The 22,789-nt window shown below is 35.3% G+C and overlaps 1 protein-coding gene across 1 annotated transcript; it reads right to left on the reverse strand.

The window, feature by feature from the left end:
- Window positions 1-2,562: 2,562 nt before the first annotated feature.
- On the reverse strand, window positions 2,563-21,653 carry LOC129254957 (cyclic nucleotide-gated cation channel alpha-3-like). The gene is made up of 11 exons (XM_054893506.2): window positions 19,804-21,653; window positions 19,157-19,215; window positions 17,387-17,448; window positions 16,598-16,686; window positions 15,659-15,761; window positions 11,501-11,655; window positions 10,178-10,264; window positions 9,265-9,361; window positions 7,618-7,745; window positions 7,043-7,244; window positions 2,563-5,097 (listed from the first exon to the last, which is right to left on the reverse strand). Exons 1-11 carry the CDS (start codon window positions 20,724-20,726, stop codon window positions 4,912-4,914), a joined length of 2,091 nt encoding a protein of 696 aa, XP_054749481.2. The 5' UTR covers window positions 20,727-21,653; the 3' UTR covers window positions 2,563-4,911.
- Window positions 21,654-22,789: the final 1,136 nt, after the last annotated feature.

Consider the following 22,789-nt stretch of genomic DNA (forward strand, 5'->3'; position numbering starts at 1 on the left):
TTAATTGGCTCCATGTATTTTACGTGGCAGAAATATCTTTATCTTCCTTCCGATTATGATGATGATATTTTACTTTTTGTCGATTTTATTAAATGCAGTATACTATTCATTTATTGTATAGCGCCCTCATCCAGAAATATGTCATTATTCATTTCATTTGATTTGATTTGACTTTATTTTACATATTTCACAAGTACAAACAACAATATGAAAACAATATCAAAAAACTCATGAGAATACAAATCAGACAAGGCATAACAATTAATTCAAATTAAAGAAAATAGCGATTTGGAATTAAAGACAATTTAAAAGAGTGAAATATGAGGGAACCTGCATAAAAAAGCAATGCTTGTTAAGTCTGCAGGATCAAAATAAAAATATCAGTATTAATGAGTAGGAGAGGACAGGTAAGTAAATTAATTATAATAAAGTAATGCCAAAATGTGACAATTGTGGATATGTAAGGAATACCAAAAAAAATAAATAAAAAATAAAAAAGGGTCTGCCACTCTATGACTATTATTTATTACTCATTACTCAGCCAGAGCGTATTAACAAAGTACTTGTATATAAAAGTTTACACAAGGACATTATAAGAATTGTTAAGCATCGCTTTCAATTCACGTTTGAATATATTAAGTGAGGCACTATGTACCATATCATGGGAAAGATCGTTCCAAAACCTGGGCCCTTCAAATGCTATTGTTCTTTGAGCAAAGAGAGTGCGAGTACGCGGAAGGTGATAGGAGTCACTTAGCCGGGTGGGATATGTGTGGATTAGATTGTTCATATGAAACATAGAAGCAAATATATCAGGCAATTCATCTTTTGAAAGCTGAAACATGAATATACCAACTTGAAATGCATATATATCAGAAATTTTGAGTACTTTATTTTGGAAAAATAATGGATTTGTATGGGAATAAAAACCAACTTGATTAACCACCCTAATTGCTCGTTTTTGTATCGTGAATATTTCATCAATTAAGGTTGTATTGCAATTACCCCAGGCCAATATTCCATAATTCATATGGGATAAAACAAGTGTGGAATATAATGTTTTTAAAATGTGATCAGGGAAAAAATATTTTAGTTTATTCAGAATGCCAGTGTTTCGAGAAGATATATTACATATATAATCAATTTGGCATTTCCATGATAATTCATGATCAATGTAAAGACCGATAAATTTGGTAGAATCAACTTGTTGCAAATTAACATTGTTTATAACTACATGGTCCGGCAAATAATTCAAAGAGTTACTGAAAAGCATAAAATTTATTTTGTTTACATTGAGTGACAACTTGTTTGCTTGAATCCATGTCTGAACAGACTGCAGTTCCCTATTCAAAATGGTAAGTAGTGAATTAGGGTTACGGTGTGACAAAAAAGGTTAGAGTCATCTGCGAAAAGGATAAATGATAGGTCATTTGATGAATTATTAAAATCATTTATATACAACAAGAAAAGGAGTGGGCCTAGGAGTGATCCTTGCGGTACACCGCAAGAAATAGTTTTCATTTGAGATGTATGATCTTCTATTGAAACAAATTGTTTTATGTTAGTTAAGTAACTCGTGAACCATTCCAAGGCCTTTCCACGCACACCATAATGTGATAACTTGTAAAGCAAAATATCATGATTAATCGTGTCAAAGGCCTTGGAAAGGTCCAGGAATACAACAACTGTGTGCAGAGAATTATCAATAGCATTTTCCACTTTGTGAATAAAAGAAAGTAAAGCGTGTACAGTGGAATGTTTTTTTCTAAAACCAAATTGGGAATTGCATAAAATATGATTATCAGATAAGAAATTTATCAAACGAGAATAGATCAATCTTTCAAGAATTTTAGACAGGGAAGTAAGGAGTGATATTGGACGATAGTTGCTGACAATCCGTCTATCGCCTTTTTAAACACTGGAACAACCTTGGCTACTTTCATATTTTGAGGAACCAGACCAGTTACCAAAGATTGGTTTAATATAAAAGTCAAGGGAGTAAAAAAATTCATTAATGACACGTTTTATGACACAATTCGTAAGTTCGTCGCATCCAGGACTTTTTTCAGGTTTTAAATTATTTACAATATTTTTAATTTCAAATTCAGTGATCGGAGTAAGGAAAATGGTTTTAGGGTTGGGATTTTTTTAGAAAGTATTGGAATCTTTTGTCAGGTTCAGGAATATTATGGCAAAGAGTCGCACCAATATCAACAAAATAGTTGTTAAACACGTCAGCCATATCTGCAAGATTAACAACCGTTACATTATTATTTACAATTTCTTTAGTGAACTCCTTCGATTTCTTTGTGTGTAAAACATTGTTTATCACCTTCCACGTACTCGATGCATCATTTTTATACTTATTAAATTGATTAGCAAAATACTGTTTTTAGCTGAACGTAAACATTGTAGTGTTAGTTGTGAAATTGAGAGGAACAATCCAGTAAAACGCTTTAACTACCAGTCTATCAGTTTCAACTTTTACAGATCACACACATTAGTCTACAGTGTTAACAAACTTCATACAGAAAACTCTAACAATTTCTAGTTTTTGTATTTGTGATTTAATTACAAATCCAAAGTTTTGCTTTACCTACACACGTTAGGCCTATTGACAATAAAAAAAACAGTAAAGAATGAAACAATGATCAAAGCAGCACAACAAAGCATAGATAGATATTGAGAAAAATATTCAACAACAACATAAAAACAAAGAAAAGACCATTTCCCTAAACAAGCATAGGGTTTCTAAAAGGACAATCTAACAATCTAATATATAAATTACATTAGGTGGGCTGATGATGTCATATCCCCACTTTCCTTTTTCTTATGTTATTATATCAAATCATAATCGTTTCATTTTTTCATAAATGTGTAAATTATGCGTTTCCATTATGATGAAATAAATTGCAGCAATAAATAACTAATGCGCTTAATCAATCGTCAATCCAAGTATTTATTTCTTGGTAGAAAATTTGGAATAAACCTAATTTCATATAATGAAATACAAAAGAACAGGTGGGGATATGGCCTCATCAGCCCACCTAATGAATATTCATGAAGACATGCCTAGAACTGTTTCACCGGAATAATGCAAATCTTTAAAATTCAACAATTCGTTATTTGTTATCCGATTTTGATCAAATTTTCAGCATTTTGCTCTTTGAATTTTACTCTATTTATTGATATGTAAATATTTGTCAGCCCGGCGCACCCCTTTAACTTAATACATGACATTACATGACATGTCAATCCTGACATGTCATGTAATGGTTAGTTTCGGTCATGTTCGCTCATTTGGTTTCCGTAGCAGACGATGCCAGCCTGCTAGTATATAGTAAACTTACGCAGACCCTATTCCAAATCAAAATCAATTCCGGACTCGATATTTGCTTCCTCAAACTGTAGCTATATTATCAATATCAGTAGGCAAAATTTTATAGTACAAGACATTGTTACTTTCAACATTAAATGTGTTAAGTTTGTTTGGACTGTATGAATTGTTTCAAATAAAAAGGGTCTAGGAACGGAAACTATCATACGTTAGTCACGTGACGTTGTACACAGAAATATTCCATGTTCTGCCTGCTCGATCTCAAAGTTTGGGAGAAAAATGAGATGTAACAATATTATTATACCAGTCATAAAGTATTATACATCAAACTGTAGGTAATCTATTTAGCATTGAGATGACAATCAATCTCGACCCTTTTTTACTCTTAGGGATATTCCAGAGGGAAAACAAAGGTGCCAGTGTCTCGAAAATATGGTGGTTTTTGACCGTTTGTCATAGCAAGAGTTGTGAACATGGACACTTTCAAATGAACAGCGAGACGTAAATAGTGAATTAATTGTAATAATATTTACATCAAATCAATGGAATTGGATAAAATTTTCACACTATTATCAATCTGGTGTGAGATTATTAATAATTATAAAGATATACCCGGATTTCTGCAATATTACGTTCTTGAAAACCACTGTTCCCTGTGTTGAAACTGTGTGTGTGGACTTACGGACACTCAAATGCACACGACTAACCATTATGCTATATAAACTTCAAAATAACATGGGAAACTTTACATGAAGAACACCCTCTTACGATACCGAAGTAACGAATGTTAGCATTTTATGAGATTTTTTAATTCGACTTTATCTAGTTTGCAGAGGGCGGTAGTCATTTAAAGTTTGAACGCACTCATAGTAGACATGGTAGATGGAATTAGAAGCAAAGCTATGATAAGGGTTTAAAGCACAGAAAATGTATTTCTTTTTCCACTAATAGTATTATATTATTATTATATTATACCGAGGTTTTTTTACCTGACTGCTAAGAAAGCACGAATGCCTGTGAGCAAGCAACCAGGGGACCAACGGCTTAAGGTCCTCTCCGAGGGACCTGGTAATGAGGATAAATGCCTTACCAAAGGTAGCCTCTTGTCGAGGCCCTGTCGGCTGCTTTCCGAGCGAACATGGCAAAGCACGGGAGAGAGCGAAGCAGAGCGCCCGTCACCGGAATCCGAAACCCCCGCTCTACCGACTGAGCTATCGCGCCTCCTATCTGCGCTCTATCAATAGTCTGCACAGACTCATAATTGACACTTTAACCGATAACAGATCTAGAGTAAAGACTAGACACAAAGTCTGTTACAGCCAGCCACAGTAAATAGTGAATCTAGTCTCACTAATACAGACTCTGCATTATGCACTATGTGAATTGCGAAAACCATGGGTCTGTGCCTGCAGACTACACTATCCAGGTGGAAAATGTACTTGATGAGAAGGTGACGTCACCAAGTGATAAGCAACATTCTTACAATCCTCGGCGTGGGGGTTGAGTAGTGCTAGAAAAGACACAACATAGGAAGACTGAATAAGTAAATAAAACAAAAACAAAAAAAACTATCGCTATGCATCAGAAGTCTGAAAGGAACTGGTCGCTTTTAAAAGAGCTTCTAATTCTTGATTTCGTTTCTCCAATGCTTGGATGTATGATGCTTTTGATTCGTTCTCTCGTCGGAGTACTGATATCATCTGGACGTGTGTGTCGACCACTGTCTCTTTCTTCCGAGTGACCTCACCAGCTGAAGAATCCTGTAGTGTGAGATAATAAGATGGTTAGTGTAATGACGAGGGGTGGGATAGTGATAATAATGTTAATTATAAAATTAATGAGAATGACGACGATGAAGATGATGATGTTGGTGATGACAATGATGATGCTGCTGCTGCTGCTGATGAGGATGATGATGATGAAGATGAAGATAATGATGATCGTGATGATGATGGAGAAGAATAAAAGATGATGATAAGGAAGATGACGAATATAACGAGGGCGATGATGTACATCACCACTATAATGATGATGGTGGTGGTGGTGGTGATGATGATGATGAAGATGAGGATGATCATTATCATCATGAATATAATGAGGATAATGATGATGATGATGTAATGATGATGATGATGATGATGATGATGATGATGATGATGATGATGATGATAATGATGATGATGATGATAATGATGGTAATAATCATGTCGAAGAAGAAGAGGGCAATAGCGATAGTGATTTATGTGATCATTATCATCATGAATGGTAGTGACATTATGATCGTGGTGATGATGATGGTCCTCGAGGCGATGGTGACGTTGATGTACACTTAACCCACCTATTACATCAGTTAATATGGTCAGGAAATTTGTGGTACAAGTGTAAAGGACCAGACTCTTTTTGAGCATGCCAATAAATTGCATAACCCTTGGACATATTGGAGAAGTTCAGGAACTTGTTATCTACAGGGTCCATAGGTTCCATGAGGTTACCATCCCGATTGACTACATGTCCACCCACCATTCCAAGCTGAGGTCACACTCTTTGTTTATGTCTAGGGCCCCGCTCGTCAAGAGGGATCGTCCTTCTTACGTAATGATAAGGAAAATATCTCATTCGCGTGCGACCTCACCCTGCGATGACAGATCTATCGCGTGCGTCCTCGCCTGAACTTAAGCTGACGACATGTCTGTTATTTTATAAACCCAGGGTTTCTCTCGTCACAAGAGTCTGCCCTTGTGTTACATAACACATCAAGGACGCTCAGTCGCGTGCAGCCCCTGGCTGAAGCTGAGGACAAATGTTGTTCTTGGGAGAATGGCACTACGTCCATGGGTAACACATGTGTTACCCGTCGTCCATGGCTGCAGCCATGGACCCTACTAAAACTAAAGGATGCTTTGCTCAATGGCAACAGGAAGCTCCTTGATGGCAGGCAGCATGGACTTACAGCTTCCTATAAAAGCTGGTTAATTTCGAATACGAAAAGGCAATTTCTGTGGCATGTTTAACTTAAAAGTAATTTCTTATTATTCTATACCTGCTGCCATGTGAGAGCGCAAAGATGCATGCGGAGATAATCTGTTTTTACGTGACTAGTGCAACTTGATGGGACTTAAGTTTTTAGAGAGCAAGAGAGGTCAAAAACTTAGAACTTGGAGATTTGCAGATACAGTACAATGAGAAGTGACGAATGAACAATGATGAAATCATAATATTTAGATTTGTGCAAGCTTTATATATCAATTTTTTTTCAGAGTAATTTTCAACCCTTAAATTCGCAACAGCATGAATAGCTTCTATCAAATCATGTTTTTACAATGATAGGATGGCTAAATGAAAGGGGGAGAGCATGCTACTATTTCCCCTAGTGTCTCCCATTTCCTCCCCCATTATCTCTTCTTATTTTAATTGTTTACTGGATAGATTTTTTGGGGGTACAGGTACTGTTTTGACGAATGTATCACAAAGCTCTTCGTAACTAAACGGATGACTTAACGCACGACTAATAACCATTTTGGGGGGCTAAATGATACCATTCTTAACTATGTAACTGGTTTAATCATGTTACAAACATGTGTAAAGTCATGCGTGACTTTATAAACACCTTGTCAGGATATTTTTAGGAGCGCTGCCCCCCCCCCCCCCCCCCGTTGATCTGCCCCTGATCTTATATCAACTGATTTCCAGTGTCCTAGTACATACTATTTTCTCCAAAATAACGCCTTGGTCGTCTGGTTGCATCTCATCTATCACGATATCGGAAAGAGTCGAATAGCGAGCAGACGAATTCCGGTTCTTTGCTTTGATGTATTTGATCGTCTTGAGTATCCGTCTGGTCTCGTCGGGTTGGAGTGAATCATTTTGAGCTGAATCTTTCCCCGCTTCCGGATAAATATTGGCACCTCTGCTCAGTATATGAAAAAGACAAGAAATAATTTGAATAATACGATTTACTTGGTACCTTTCAACATTTCAAGTTAAATCCGAGTCAACTGTAACTCACTTGAATCAATATCACGTTCGTCCCTCATTCATGTCATTACGATCATCTTGAATTACTAAGAAATTAAAAAAAGTCAAATGGATTTACACAAGCTTATATAGGCCTAAATAAGTTGGCTTTTTAGCTATAGATAAAAAGATAATCAAATCAGAAATATATACATGACGTATAAGAAAGTACACATCCTATGTAGTATTGCTTTCAAATAAAAATCAAGTTAAAATCTCCAGAATTTGTTTTCTACACTGTTAATGAAAAAATAGATTTCATTTACCTTGTTTGAGCATGACTTTCGGTTCGGGTACGGTATCTTTCGTTATCCGTTCCATTGACACCGGTACAATCAGAATCTTTCGGTTGTAATTTGCCAAGTTTAATTAGTGCTTCCTCCTCAAACATACTCTGTAAACAAAACAAAACATCAAGGCTGACTTAGTTTAACTTATCTTTTTTAAGTCTCCATCATCTGATGCATCGAAATTTACATTGATAAATGAAATGATTATGCTGAGAAAAAAATATGCAAAACAGACCACTCAATGATAACAATTCTGATAGATTCGTACAAGCAATCAGATAATAAATATTAAGATGTAACCAATATTCCTTTTAGAGAGGACATTTTAAATTGACACATTTCAGTTTTATGTCGTACAAGCCTTTCGAGGGGCGGGGAGGGGAGACTAGAGGGCAGCGAGAAAAGATTCTCGAAAATAATTTAAAACCGAGCAATGATATACACCATTAATTGTTGAGACAAAATAACACAGTGAAGCTTCGGACCCAGGATGTCAGCATGATGTGGGAACACAAACAAATGTTATTGACATTGAAAAATTTCCTCTAATAATATAGGAACTATTTTTTTTCTAAAGAAGGTACAAGAGGGGGTAACCAGGGGCGTAACAGGGGTCGGTGGGCAGGGGGGGGGGGGGGCAAGAGCCCAAAATTTCCCGGTCATAATCGTGGTATGAACAAGCAATGGTGTAATAAGGCAAAATTTTGCTAGATATGGCGTATCGGGCAGAATTTATTTTTTAAAAAAGGAAGTTGCGAGAGAGCAAAGCGAGGGAGCAAAAATTTGACATTTTGATTACAGAAATCAAATTTTGTGACAGATTTTGATAAAGTATTCAGAAAATGATATCATTTTAACCCTTCTCTCTTTCCGTGTTTTTTTTTTGTCTGTACACCATTGTGAACAGGATTTTTGTTTTATGGTTGTGCGCTAAGATCTATGCAGCGGCAGCGTGAACAGTAAAAAAAGAAATAAAGAGGTGCACAGTGTGGCACATGTGCCAAAAAGCTACATAATAAAAGTCCCGAGTCATGAGAATCTCACTTAGAGACATTTCTGACATATTCAGTACGTGGGGGTATGATGCGGTAGGATGTGAAAGATATTGTATGTTTGATTTTGCCAGCGCCATAATGAGGCTGCGATGAATGCAAGAAATGCTCCCCAGGGAGGGGAAGTTGTGCACTTTTCGTGCGGGATTGAAATGAATCCAATGACCGGGGTAATAATATGCTGTAACGCGCTTTGAGCCATTCTGGGAAAAGCGCTTTATAAAAATTGGCTATTATTATTATGGGGCAGAGCCCCCGGAAGCTTAGGACATGTTGAAGATTTAGCCAAAATAAACATTAAGATACTTTTTTAGGTGAAATCCGCCAGGGGGCAGCCTGCCCCCCCCCCCCTGTTACGCCACTGGGGGCAACGTACCACAGGGTATCGTCGGTGTTTAAGTTTGGAGTGAAAAGGGAGTGAAATGTGCCCATGGCGCAACACCCACTGATCTCAGTGGCAACACCCCACCCCCTGGACCAGCCTCTGTACACCTTGTTCAATGAACTGGGAATAGTGCATGTCCGGGTCTATTGTTGTTCATAAATTGCAAAGTATTTATTATTTGGTTACCTTCACAGTCGGGTAGTCTTTCATCACACCCAAGACGTCCTCACGAGAGAGAGAAAAAAGCTCGGAAAATCCAACAGAATATACATCAGCTATTCTCCTATAACAATGATAAAAATGAGATTTATAATTGTCTTCTATAATTAAAAATGACAGTGATAACATAACACGGTATAATTGTTATACGAACAATAAAATAGTTTATTTTTTACAGAAACTAAGTTACAAAGGATGTGCGACTGATGTGATAAGCACAGGAGTGGTGCCAATACATTTTGATATGGAGTAAGACGAACTGAAGTTGATGTCAGTTTTGCAAATTACAACAGGGTTAATACGCAGTTAATCGATCCAGACCTCTCTTTTTTAATACCCATCTCTCTTCTTTCATCATCTTTCTTCCTGGTCCCTTTAGATTTCTATCATTTAAAAAAAAATATGCAAGGAAAATTCCTTGCTGAATGAAGGGTTCATTCCTCCAGAAAGCCATGAGTGAATTTAAATGTTTTAATTAGATCTATAATTGTGATCGAGTGTTTTATTTTCGTGTGTAGAGATAGCGTCGTATATTAGGCCCATAAGAATTTGTAATAACACCAGCCGTGGTTTATTAACGCCTTCTTGTTTTGTTGAGGCATTTAGTTTACAGTGTCACTTACTTCCTGATATGCCGATTTGTGGTACATATTTTGGTGTTTAATAAATACACAGGGAAAACCCCCGTTGTCATGGTTACAATTAATGTTAACACAATAGGACGAATATTAACCACAGAATGATGACTATTATTATCATGTAGGCCTCTCGGAAAAATTAATGATCTTGCAATGCATTAATATTATAATATGATTTTGATAGTGCAAATCTTCAAATAAAACTGCACACTGAAAGTCCCCGGTTTTTATGTTTAATTTACCTATGACTGTTTCCTTCGAGGTCGAGAATGCCGTCCTCTCCAAAATAGTCACCTGATTTGAGCGTAGAGATCACATGACCTGCCTCACTATATCAAGTGGGAATACAAAAGTGAATTAAATGTGGTAAATGATAGATAAAACATTTCAGGAGAGATGAAATAATCCATTCCATTCAAAGACAATTAAAGCATAAGCGATGTTGCGTCTCGCCCACTTGTGAAAGTAACCAGAAATATCATGATTTGCGAGGGCACGCAAATGTGGGAGCGGCAAGTGGGTAAGGGGGCGCAAAAATGAAATTCAGCACTATTGTCTGGAGGCATGTGCCCCCACACATGCCGCTCCCATGACAGTATATAATCTCTTAGAAAAATATTGCACATCAAAAAGCAGAAATGCAGAGGGGGGGGGGGGCAAAAAATTAACTACTTTCACGAATGTATTGTATTGTTTTATTTCAATCTATAATTTATTTTTTTTCTTTTCAATAATGATCTTGAGATGTACAAAATGTATTTACTTTGCTGTAAATGTGGAAATAAATGAAATGAAACAATTAAGAATGATTTGAGAGTAAAATTAGCAGATTAATTTAATTTATAGGCTACTGTTAGAGTATTCTACCACAACCGATTATCCATTAATTAAACCACATATTTATACCAGTTTTAATTAGAACAAGTTCAGAATACGGGCATAAATATATTAAACTTTATTTTTCTACTGTTATTTTCAGTCCATATCTGACCCGGAAACAAGAAAATAATACAACTTTTTTGTGGATACACCTAAAATGCAATCACAACTCCACCCACATGACATGGCTCTTTGAGAAGCGATTGAAACCAATGATATGATTTACGAGGATCATTAATTATAGTGCTTTGAAAGCAAATACTGCAATCATGGTAATGGTAAGTAGTGAAAATGTATTCGATATATAATAGCTAATTAACTTTCGATTTTTTATGATATGTTCATTCCATACTTCGCTTCTTCTCCTTCATTTCCTTATATCATTGAAATGTAACATAAGCTGGGGTATCCTGACCAATGTCCCATTTGCCTTCAAGATATTTATTTCTTAATAATTTACAATCATAAAATTGATGTTTTCTATCATACCGAAGTTTAAGTACGTGTTCATCCCATATTTATGATGTATGTTATATTCCTGTAAAAATCATGAGTTCAGTTTTCCATTTCCTTTTCTATTTCCTTTTCTTTCCTGAATCCCATGACAGAAGAGCAGTGTCAAGATAGGTACAGCTCATAATGGAAAATCCAACCGATACTAATGATATCAAATATTATCGTCTTACTCAGTAATCTTGAAAAATCCATGGGACACAATAAACATCTCCTTGGCAACGGCACCTTTCTTATAGACGATATCATCAGGAGTAAAGATACATAAATGCATCTTAAGAACAAGATCATGAAGGAATTCGGGAGGACAAAACTTCAGAATCGAAACCTGTATAATAGCAAAGAAGAATACAATTCAAACGATCGTTTATATGCAATACTTTGTTTATTGGTAAATTTATTTGATAATTAACAATGTGCATATGAACATATTATGACAAATCATAATATTTTCATTTCTACATGCAAATATCGCAAATGGGTTTATTAATTATTGAACATACACACGATACAAGTGAGAGTATATCCATACATAATCTGGATGAATATAGAACCAAACGGAAGTCTGATCAATTGTTCGCTGATTTGTTCGCAAGTCTAAAATGGATGACACTAGACAAACGATTTGAGCTCAGTCGCGTTTTGATGATATATAAATGTGTTCATAATGTAGCACCTTCTTACCTTCAGGTAAACTTAACCAATCCAAAAGATGTACATGAACATCATACCAGACAGAGAGACAGTGGATATTTACGCGTGCACAAGTTTCGCACTGATTGTTATAAGTGTAGTCTAATTGTTTCTCCAATATTTGAATGGAATAAGCTTGATAATTCAATTAGAACAGCTCCTTCTGTCATTTCATTTAAGAGAATGTTTAGAAGAACTTGTAATTTATAAATAACTTGCGGAACATCCACTGTTGTGCGTATTTTGTGTTAGCATGACCTTGATGATTTGGTGTATATTATCAGTATTTTCAAGATGTCGTTCTTAGTTAATTTGATTTATTGATATTTGATTTTACGTCAAACGAGTGCCCGTCTGCGTTTTGTTTGCTGCTAAGTTTGTTAATGTTTCGTTTTACATTCAAATCCTAATGTGAATCTTAATGCAGTAACATTCTGTACATACGTTATGCATTTTGTAAATATGTTTATTGTTATTCAGGGCCCCATGGAAGACCACTACTTATTGGTGAATGGGCTACCCTGTCAAAATATCAGAAATAAATAAAATAAATAAATAAATAAATAAATAAATGTGATTAAGTATTCTGACTATCATAATAAAGATTTATGACTCACTTAGGCTGCATAGTTCTTTTTATAAAATAGTGACATAAATCATAATCAAACATGTCAAACGATTGGCTGAAATCTATCACGTGACCACGGTGACAAGCCAACTATTTCAACTAACATGAAAATTTGCTGATGACTGCATTGTTTGTTTGTCCTCTTAATTTCCTTATATAAAATTACACAAACATAATGCATACATACACAGAATATTTGTGTTCAAAGTCACATTATGTGATAAGGATAACGAGTAAATAAAACATAGGTGCAATATAATGATGCTGATGGTTTTCTGAAGTTATATTTACCAGTGATTACTTCTATGGATTAATGCCTAGTTCTAATGACCAGTCATGGTTTGAGATGAGCATGTTTTATCAAACAAGACTCCACATTAGTATCTTGACTATCTTGTAAAACACACTTATAGAATGATTACACACACTTGTTACATTTAAAACAGTCCAAATGCCCTCGGCTATGCCTCGTGCGTGTCAGAATTCCCCCGAAAGATACACCATGCGTGTAAAGCTCTCGATGGTGGGTATTGTATGCTATGTATTTTGATTTATTATGTACATGTTTATAAATCATTAAGTCATTGTATTTACTATCACTTAATTTACATTGAATAAATAAAGAATCTTACAAAATGTAAACAAAACCACAAAAAAAACCGAACTATATCGATGGTAGATTTTATGAAAATGTCAATCAAGAACGACGAGAAGGTGATTTATTTTTATTAGTAAGAAATTTATATGAACATCGAAAAGAAGCATGGCATAATCCACATAAAATCAAGAACTGTTGATAAACATTTTGGTTTGGTTATTCACTACTCATCAAGCCTATAGAATATATTTTAATTAACATTAAATATTAAAGACGGAATGTTTATTATGAATATGATAAAAAAAAATATATTTATGTAGTTTATACGCCTGGCAAGTTACTTGATTGTCACAAAAAAAAATCAGTGCAAGAAATGTTGATGCCATTTAGTTTATAGACATGATAATGAGATCTTCCCATACTCATTTAATTTTCATTTCGTTTTTTTTCTTTTCAAACAAATACAATAAGTCGTCCCTGTCCCACATCTTGACATTATAATTAGAAAAAAAAAACATATAGGATAGAAAGAACAACATAGACAAGATAGTTAAGCAGCAGGTTGATAAATGGAGGATGCTGCTAAAAATTCATCCGGTTAAACTTAAATATACAAAATGGCAACTATATCTGTACATATACACTGTAGAGCATAATACCATTTAGATTGATAGTGTAAAAATGAACAAGAAAGATAGAATGAAAAAGAGAGAGATATGAGATCTCGACAATTTTGCCCCAGCCCTCACGATCGACGAAACCCACTGATCAACAGGACAATGGAACATAGTTTTTTTCTCCCAAAATGTATACAATGGCGTCCACGTTATATACAGTGGCGTACCGTGGGTCACGGCATTGAGGGGGGGGGTGCACCAGCAAACATTTTGAGTCACTTAATGATCGCGCTTCGCGCGCTCAGTTGCCATGTATATACTGACCTAATAGAGACATTTTAAAGACAGTGCCATTAAACGGATATGTATCTCACTGATCAAATAATGCGAGCACGAAGCGCGAGCTGAAAATTTTTGATATTCAGACCTAGAAAGGGACATTATAAGCAAATTTTTGTTATCATGTTACTTACCGGTCTCGCTAAACAAACAATCCGAGCGCGAAGCACAAGCTGAAATTTTGTATATATTGACCCCAACCAGGGATATTTTAAGGACTATATTTTAGAAATCCATATTCATATAATGTGAGTGCCAAGCGCTTGCTGATTTGGTTAGAATTACATCTAAACACATGAAGCACTTTTTGTAGTCATTATAATCATGATTATCATACGCATCTCACTAATCAAATATTGCGAGCGCGAAGCGCGAGCTGAAAATATAGGAAATTCATACCTGAAGAGGGGCATTCTACGGCTTGTTTGTAGGAATTCACTAAGACCATACGTATTTCACTAACCAAACGATGCGAGCGCGAAACGCGAGCTGAAAATTTTTGATATTCAGAACAGAAAAGGGGACATTTTAAGGACTGATTTTAGGAATTCATGAAGAGCAGACATATCTCACCAATCCTTTAATGCGAACGTAAGCACAGACAGGAAATGTTTTATATTAAGACCTTGAAATGGGGCGATCACTTTAAGTAGTCATGAAAAAGAAGCATATGTCACTACATAAAACAATAATAGCTCGAAGTGCCAGGAAATATATTTGGTGTATATTGACTCGATTTGATAATGTACGTCTCTCAAATGTACTTGAAAACTATAGTATTCCGAAAAAATATTTGATCTATTATATCTAGTTAAACAGACAATGCGAGCACCAGGAACAATGAAGACATAGGTCCTGAGCAAATTATGTTTCATAAAGTTATGAAAAAAATTTATGTAAAATACAGTCACATAACATAATTATCATATAATATAACATTATAATGAACAATAATTTCTTCTTTCCCATTACGTTTCTTTTCCTTTCTCCCTCTTTTTCCCCTTTTCCCCGTTTTTTTTTTGCCAGCCGATTGGGGGGGGGGGGGGGCCACGTGCCCCCCATGACCCCCTGTAGTTACGCCATTGGTTATATGTACTAACAAATATATGTGAGTGAATGATGAAGAACTAAATTAATTGAGAATTCTTTTTCATTTTTCAAACTTCAATTTTAACCTTACACTCTGACAACCGAGCAAGCAAGCAAATAAACAAATATAGTCTATGATCTCTAGCGAATAAGTTGTATAATCCATTAATGCTTAATCGTGAATTCCCATAGGGAATACTTGTTCCCCGATCATGTCGACTGATTCAGGCTCCGACATTCTGGAATAGATTTAATCAGTTGTATGCACCCTGGATTTCCCTTTTAAACAATCAGGATGGTATAACTGTAACTACATTAGTGTTGATACCACACCCCCTCTAAAATGAATGTTACATACTAAAAATACCTTTTTCAATGTTTGTAGATTGACATGAAGAGCGAGTTCCGTGCGGTGTGTCTCTGGAAGGAGACCAAGTGAATTAACGTCACATTGACCACGGGTAGCCCCACTTAAAACAAAAAATATACAGATGTGTGCAATTAAACAAAATAATTAGTACATTACTATGTGCCACTCCCTCACAAAGTATATGAAACTTTGAAAGCATTTTTTTTGGGGGAGGGAGGGTCGATATGGCGTATCGCGTAAAATTAATAAGTTGCGAGCGAGCGAGCGAGCGAAGTGAGCGGGCAAAATTTTTGTCATTTTTATCACAAAAATGCAAGTTAATAGATTTTGACATAATATTCGGAAAATAATATCATTTTCCACCCTTATCCCTTTCATTTTCTCTTTTTAGGGGGGGGGGGGGGTAAGAGCCCCCAAGCTATCCCATCTGTACGCCCATGTTGCTAATATTATAGACATACCAACAATTTTATACTATTACTACTATTACTACTACTACTACTACTACTACTACTACTACTACTACTACTACTACTGCTGCTACTGCTACTACTACTACTACTACTACTTCTACTACTACTACTACTACTACTACTACTACTACTACGATAACTTCGCTTTAAATGCACAAGAGCTAATCTGATCCCCAATTCCACTCCTCTTAGAGCATGGACCTTCTAGTAGGTCCATGCTTAGAGTGAGACGAGGGACCAGTCGTTTTGGAGTGGGATTTACATCTTTTGAGAGTGCATTACAGCTCCTTCTGGAGTGAAAATATCTAAAAATATAAACAGTGTACTACTACTACTACTACTACTACTACTTCTACTACTACTACTACTACTACTACTACTACTACTACTACTACTACTACTACTACTACTACCACCACTTCTTCTACTACCACTTACTGCTACTGCTTCTGCCCCTACTTACCGTTCCCATGTGTAATCATACCACCTAAGTATCCGCAGTTGAACATCTCTTGGAACATTATTTCTTCTCATGTAACCTTTCGCATGATCCTGATAGAGTAAACCAAAATAGAATCACAAGTAGAGTGTTGTTAAAATGATAAGAACAAACATGAACAACTGTAACAATAATAATGATAATAACAATAACGATATAATGATTATTATGATGATGGTAATATAATAGTAAAAATAATAATAATAATAATAATAATAACAATGATAATAATAATAAGAAGAAGAAGAAGAAGGAGGAGAAGAAGAAGAAGAATGATAACAAGAAATAGAAGAGGAAGAAGAAGAAGAAAACACTACTAATGATAATAATGTTTGTTATCATTATTATTTTCATCATCATCATTATGATTTTTGCTATAGAGTCCCCTACTTCTTTAAAAAGTAAATAATTACGTGAAAGCGATTTAATTGCATAAAGCAGAAGTTCGCATACAATTCTCTGGATTATATTAATTACTACATTCGATCTTTAATCGTTTTTTGTTATTATTTAAAATCTTGAATGCTTGAGTGTCCCATTAAGGAATATTGCCAATAAGCAAATAAAAAAAAATTACAATTGAGTGATTTGACAATAATATACAAAATAAGCAAAGGAAATAAGAAATTGAATACATCATATTCTCTCTACTTGCCCTTCAAACAAACAAATGATTAAAATAGACGAGTGAATAATAAAAACAATGTTATAAAGAAATACATATTTAGACCTCATGGTGTATAATAAACTTACCACTTCCCGTTCAAATTCCATTCGGGTCAAGTTGCGATTTCCGATGATATTTCCAACTTGTCCTATAATTCAATGGCAGTGAATATAAGGACCAAAATAATAAATGTCTCTTCTAAAACCTCTACTAGTATTCGAAAGAAACCCTACACAGTAAAGGCCTATACATTATTTAAAGAAACGATGCTTCTCGAACTTTGCAACTAATAGTCCTATGTTATACAGGTATGCTAAGTAATGTCTGATTGAAATTTGCATCTGAAAGTGTGAAAAGAAAGGCAATCAAGAATAAATACATGTCTTTTTGTCACATGTATTATCAGGTGCATGTAATCTTCTTCTTTGTTCCACCAAATACGCAATAATATGAAATTGCTTGTTTTTATAACATGATTGTTTTTTGCTTGTTTTTATAACATGCGTTTTCAGTCTAATAACAGGTGTGTTACGGTTTGTGATTTAACTAATATAACTGAACTCTTCTAATGTTGAAGAATAATTAAGAGTCATATGTGCATATAATAATAATAGGCATTTAAATAGCACCGTCTATCTAGAAATAATCTATTCCGGGGCGCATTGTTTATTATTATCATTACCCCGGTTTTAGCTCGAGCTGCCTTTCAGCGCTCAGTGCATTCAAAGAATTAATCATGCCGGGAACCCATTCACCTCACCCGGGTTGAGTGCAGCACAATGTGGATAAATTTCTTATTTATTTAAATTACGCCATGGATGGGATTCGAACCCAAGACCCTATGTTTTAAAGTCAGAAGACTAATCCACTGGACCACAACGCTCCACATATAACAGGTACAGACTTAGATAACGTTAAGGGTGCAATCCTTTGGGAAAGGTACAATGTGCAGCAGAAATCGAAAAGTGTCTCATCATTTAAGGTAAATCAATGGGAAGAGAGGTGCACTTCCATAGAAGGATATTTCAACCCAATTGTCAACCCATGTCATAACTGTATACAGTACGTTATATCAAATTTTGCAACATTGCAGGGCGATTCCATGCTAGAAAAATCAGCCATTTTCGCAACATTTTTAAACCTACTGTCCAAACAAATGAGGAACTTCAGTTTGTTTTGTGGTAATAATAAAGTACTACTGGAAAGTCATATGAAGAAATGACAACCGACAAAAATATCTTGTCCATGGGTGAATTAAAGGTGAAAATGTTGCGTGTCGTACGGGACATTTCTGAGTCCCGTACGACACACAACATTCTCACCTTTAATTCACCCATAATCCAACATTCTTTTGTTGGTAATCACTTTTTCAGATGACTACCTACTTCATTATTGACAAAAAATAATTTTCTACTGCTCAAGCAATCAGCTAATAGACTTAAAATTGTTGTCAAAATGTCCCGTACGACACGTATGGAATCGCCCTGCAGATGTTGGTACATGTGCAAGTTTGGGGCAAGTTTCACCCTATTTTGCCCGAAAAAGTATTCAAAGAGTTGCATTTTCACACCTAAGGCGTAAGATCGCACCTCTTGTTTGTGTGTACATGAGACATGTTATGTGTAGACGTATGATTGAAAATCTTGATCTTTCAATAACGAGAAAAAAGTAGTCACTGATTACTTTCGAAAGCTTGGTGATTTATAATTCATTTTAGAGGTAGGCCTATACCCTTTTAATAACGTATACAGTGCATATTAAATACGATAATTGACGACCTTATAATAAAATTAAGAAATAAATAAACGAATAATCGAATGAAATAGAAGGGGTCTCGGTTTAAACTTAAATCTTACCAACAACCGTTGCAAAGATGAAAATACCAATCAGATATCCAATAATTTGAATTATATATCTGCATATAGACAGAAAATCAGAAAAATATGTTTTGAATTCAAAATACGAAATTAATTACCGAAGCCATCTATCGCGTATGTACATAGCTATAAAATTTTACACAAAATAATATAATATCAGTGAGATTGTGTATATCAATTCCAGTAATTACACCTTGTTTATTGATGTTGTAGCTTATCTGGGAATGAAATTATATATCATATCATATCATCCATTTGAAAGCAAATTTCATATCGTATACACAAGAAAAGGCCATAATACAAATTATAGATGCAAAGGGGTATAATGATATAATCTAGATGACACACTGTAATAAAACGCTATTAAAATTTTAAACACATTGTTTAAGCTTGTCGCTCTAACAACAAGTTTTTTAACGAAAAAATTGTTTAAAGTTTGTAAATTAAATTGCTTAAACTTTTTTTAAATAACACGTTTAAAACTTTAAATAATTGTTAGATTGACTGGTTTAAACAACATTTTTACTGGGCAGAGTGGAGTAATGAATCTCGATTAATATCGAATCTGACTACAAATATCTGACAAAAATAAAAAAATAAAGTTGACACTTGAGATGTATACTTACTCAACTTCAGTGTGAGGAGAAGGAAGTTCACCAATCGTTGTCAGTGTCATGGTTGACCAATAGAAGGAAACAAGGTATTTCAATGCCAAAGTAGCGTTATCCCCATCAGGTCCATAAGTTATATCTGGTGCAAGTTGATGAACTGACTCTTCGCAGATAAGATAGTAAGCCGCTGCTGTCCAATGCAAGCCAAGTAGTAAGATGTGTGTTAGATAGAGGACACGAAAGGTATTCGGAAGATATGTTCTTGTTTCAACCTTGGTATACCATGTGTAGAATCTGTAGGCCCTAAGGAATCTTGGAAACCTGATAATTGTGTGCAGAGTTTCTGTATTGATGAGATAGAACAGATCTGTTGGCAGGAGGGAGATGATGTCAACAATAAATGCCTTTGACTTAACGTAATGACATAGTAGAATCTTTACGTCCGTGACTAGAAGACCTTCTTCCAGGTACGCAGTACGGGCCTGAACCACGATGTCAAGAATGTAGATAAAGTCACAGAAGTAGTCCGCAATGAACCAACCAACGGGACTCTTATCCTGGAGCTCTGGCCAGGCCTCACGGGCAATCAACACCCAGAGATTATACACCACAGCAATGCTGACCACTGTCAACCAGTAGAGAAGAAAATCACCATCAGGAACAAAGATTGTCTTCATTCCGTATTCGTCCCCGTCACTCTCATCTCTTTCTTCAATGACCACAGACATGACGGTTGAGCCACATTTCGTTGTGTGGTTACTAACATCAGGTTGTCTTCTTGTGGTAAATCTCTTAAGAAACGAATCCACCAGTACTGGCTGTCCACTTGTCATGTTATTTTTTCGATTCATCTTTTTCTTTTTCCTTGCAGCCGCAATTGGTGAAAGCACAACACGGCCCTGACTCACCATGGTCGGCGCTGGTTCCTCCGACATCATGGCAGAAATTGTCCTATTACAATACCCCAGCTGGAGATTTATGCTTGGTAAATGCTACCTAAATACCCTGAACAATGAATATGTTTTTCTGTTGTTTATAGTGGTTAAGCAGATGTTTGCTTCCTCACTGGAAAGCAAATATTTCAATAGACGAATCATTTCCAGAGTCAACAATACTTTTCATTACCTATGTCGGCTTTTAATAAGCATGCTCAATTGAGTTGGTCTGTACTAGAAGCTGTGAAAGCAAGAAGTGTATCCGTCAGTTATTCATTAGGCCTACTATAAATCACATCTAGTAAGTTACATAGGGAAATGAAAGTCTCGTGGATCCGGGTAATTTTGTGTATTAAGTACATCAAGCATTCTAGTCGTTAAAATTCTATATTATGTTTTTACATGATATCGTTTTGGTCGTTACGCTTCCGAAACTGGTAAGGGTACTCATATGAGGAATCCGTCCCCGAATATTTACTTAGAGTTGAGCAGCTGATCGAACTTCTTCTTCTTATGTTGGTTTGAGTGGAGATTACCATTGACTTTATCTATAAAATCGCTCTTCTCACATAGACTAATGATTATTATTACCAATATATAATTATGAATTTTGTTTTCTTGTGCATCCTTTCAGTATGAAAAAGACGGGAAAAAGATTACACAAAAACTCTTCTGTCTAAAATGGCATACAAAGAATCTTCACCAGAAACAAGCCAATATCTTCAGCACAGTTCCAACTAGTGACGAATGCAGTATGTATTTAAAACGACTATCATTACCCAGGTCTTATTCAGATCCTATATCCACCTCTGCTGTAAAGTCGTTCAAAGTTTAGAAGATTTATCCAGAATACCATAACCCGTGATGACCGATTAACCTTGTAGATAGAAAGTCTTCTCGTCTAACCGCGATAACGCTTGTCAATTAAATGAAAGAGCTTGAGAGTACGGAATCCTTCTCGCGATTAATTTAATTGTTCCCTGATCACTGATGAAATATTATCAATATTCTATGAATAGACTGGGAAATTCCAGTTAGTACAAAGTCATCGTTTAGTAGGCTATCGAAAAATGGTATAAGCCCTAGTCACACTAGTAGCAGAATAAACCAGGATGTGATGCATAGGAATGAACTTTCTTTAGTTATTATATATAATGTATGTGTATTTGAAATTCGTTCTGAGTATAGTTCAACCATGCTGTAACAGTTCGCTCCAATTCGTGATTTGCAGCATGAATAATTTACTTTATATGAACAACACTTTCCTTATAAATAGTATACTACATCCAACTTTGAATACATGCTATATCGCATTTTGAGAGAGAGCTGTAAGAATAATCAACTTTAAAACGACAACACTGACAGCAGCTACTGGAAGGCATCCTTAAAGGGGAATCCAACCCAAATAAAAACTTGTTTTTATAAGAAAAAGAAAAATCAGACAAGTTGATAGGTGAAAGTTTGAACAATATTGGACAAACAACAAGAAAGTTATGAATTTTTAAAAGTTGTAAATATTGGTAATCACTATACTCATGGAGACTTCAAATTGGCCACATATGGGATGTCATAGTGATGTAAGGCAAGGACTACTCTTCCATGTACTCCACTACATATTATGGCTAAAATGTCATTTTTCCTCAAAGTTTTATTTCAAATTATATTTTTCTTTCATGAGGACATTAAACAATATACTACCTGGGTTATATTTAGATTACTGCCCCAGGGGAATGGGTACTTAGGAGAAAACCACAAATCCCTGATAATAAAGTACATGGCCTATGGGAAAGTTGTCCTTGCCCCTTGTCATAATTTACTTACCCAGTTGCCAATTTGAAATCTACATACTATTAGTGATCCCAATTTTAAAGCAGCTATAACTTTCTTATTTCTTGTCCGATTTCTTTCAAATTTTCACCATTCTGTTTAATTTATTTTTCTCCTTCCCTACACAACAACAAGAAAGTTATGACATTTTAAAGTTTCGCTTAATAATATTTCACAAAACAGTTATATGCACATCCTGGTCGGTATGCAAATTGGCAGACTGATGACATCACCCACTC

This window comes from Lytechinus pictus, chromosome 2, assembly GCF_037042905.1.
Source record: "Lytechinus pictus isolate F3 Inbred chromosome 2, Lp3.0, whole genome shotgun sequence".
Classification (NCBI taxonomy): domain Eukaryota; kingdom Metazoa; phylum Echinodermata; class Echinoidea; order Temnopleuroida; family Toxopneustidae; genus Lytechinus; species Lytechinus pictus.

Bases quoted from the DNA above. Each gene is read 5' to 3' on its own strand.
- LOC129254957 (XM_054893506.2), bottom strand. From the start codon at position 20,726: ATGATGTCGGAGGAACCAGCGCCGACCATGGTGAGTCAGGGCCGTGTT. The intron at 15,762-16,597 runs GTAAGTAGGGGC...TTTTGTTTTAAG, and splicing joins TATGATTACACATGGGAACG to TGGGGCTACCCGTGGTCAAT. The intron at 5,098-7,042 runs GTATGTACTAGG...CTCACACTACAG, and splicing joins GCGTTATTTTGGAGAAAATA to GATTCTTCAGCTGGTGAGGT.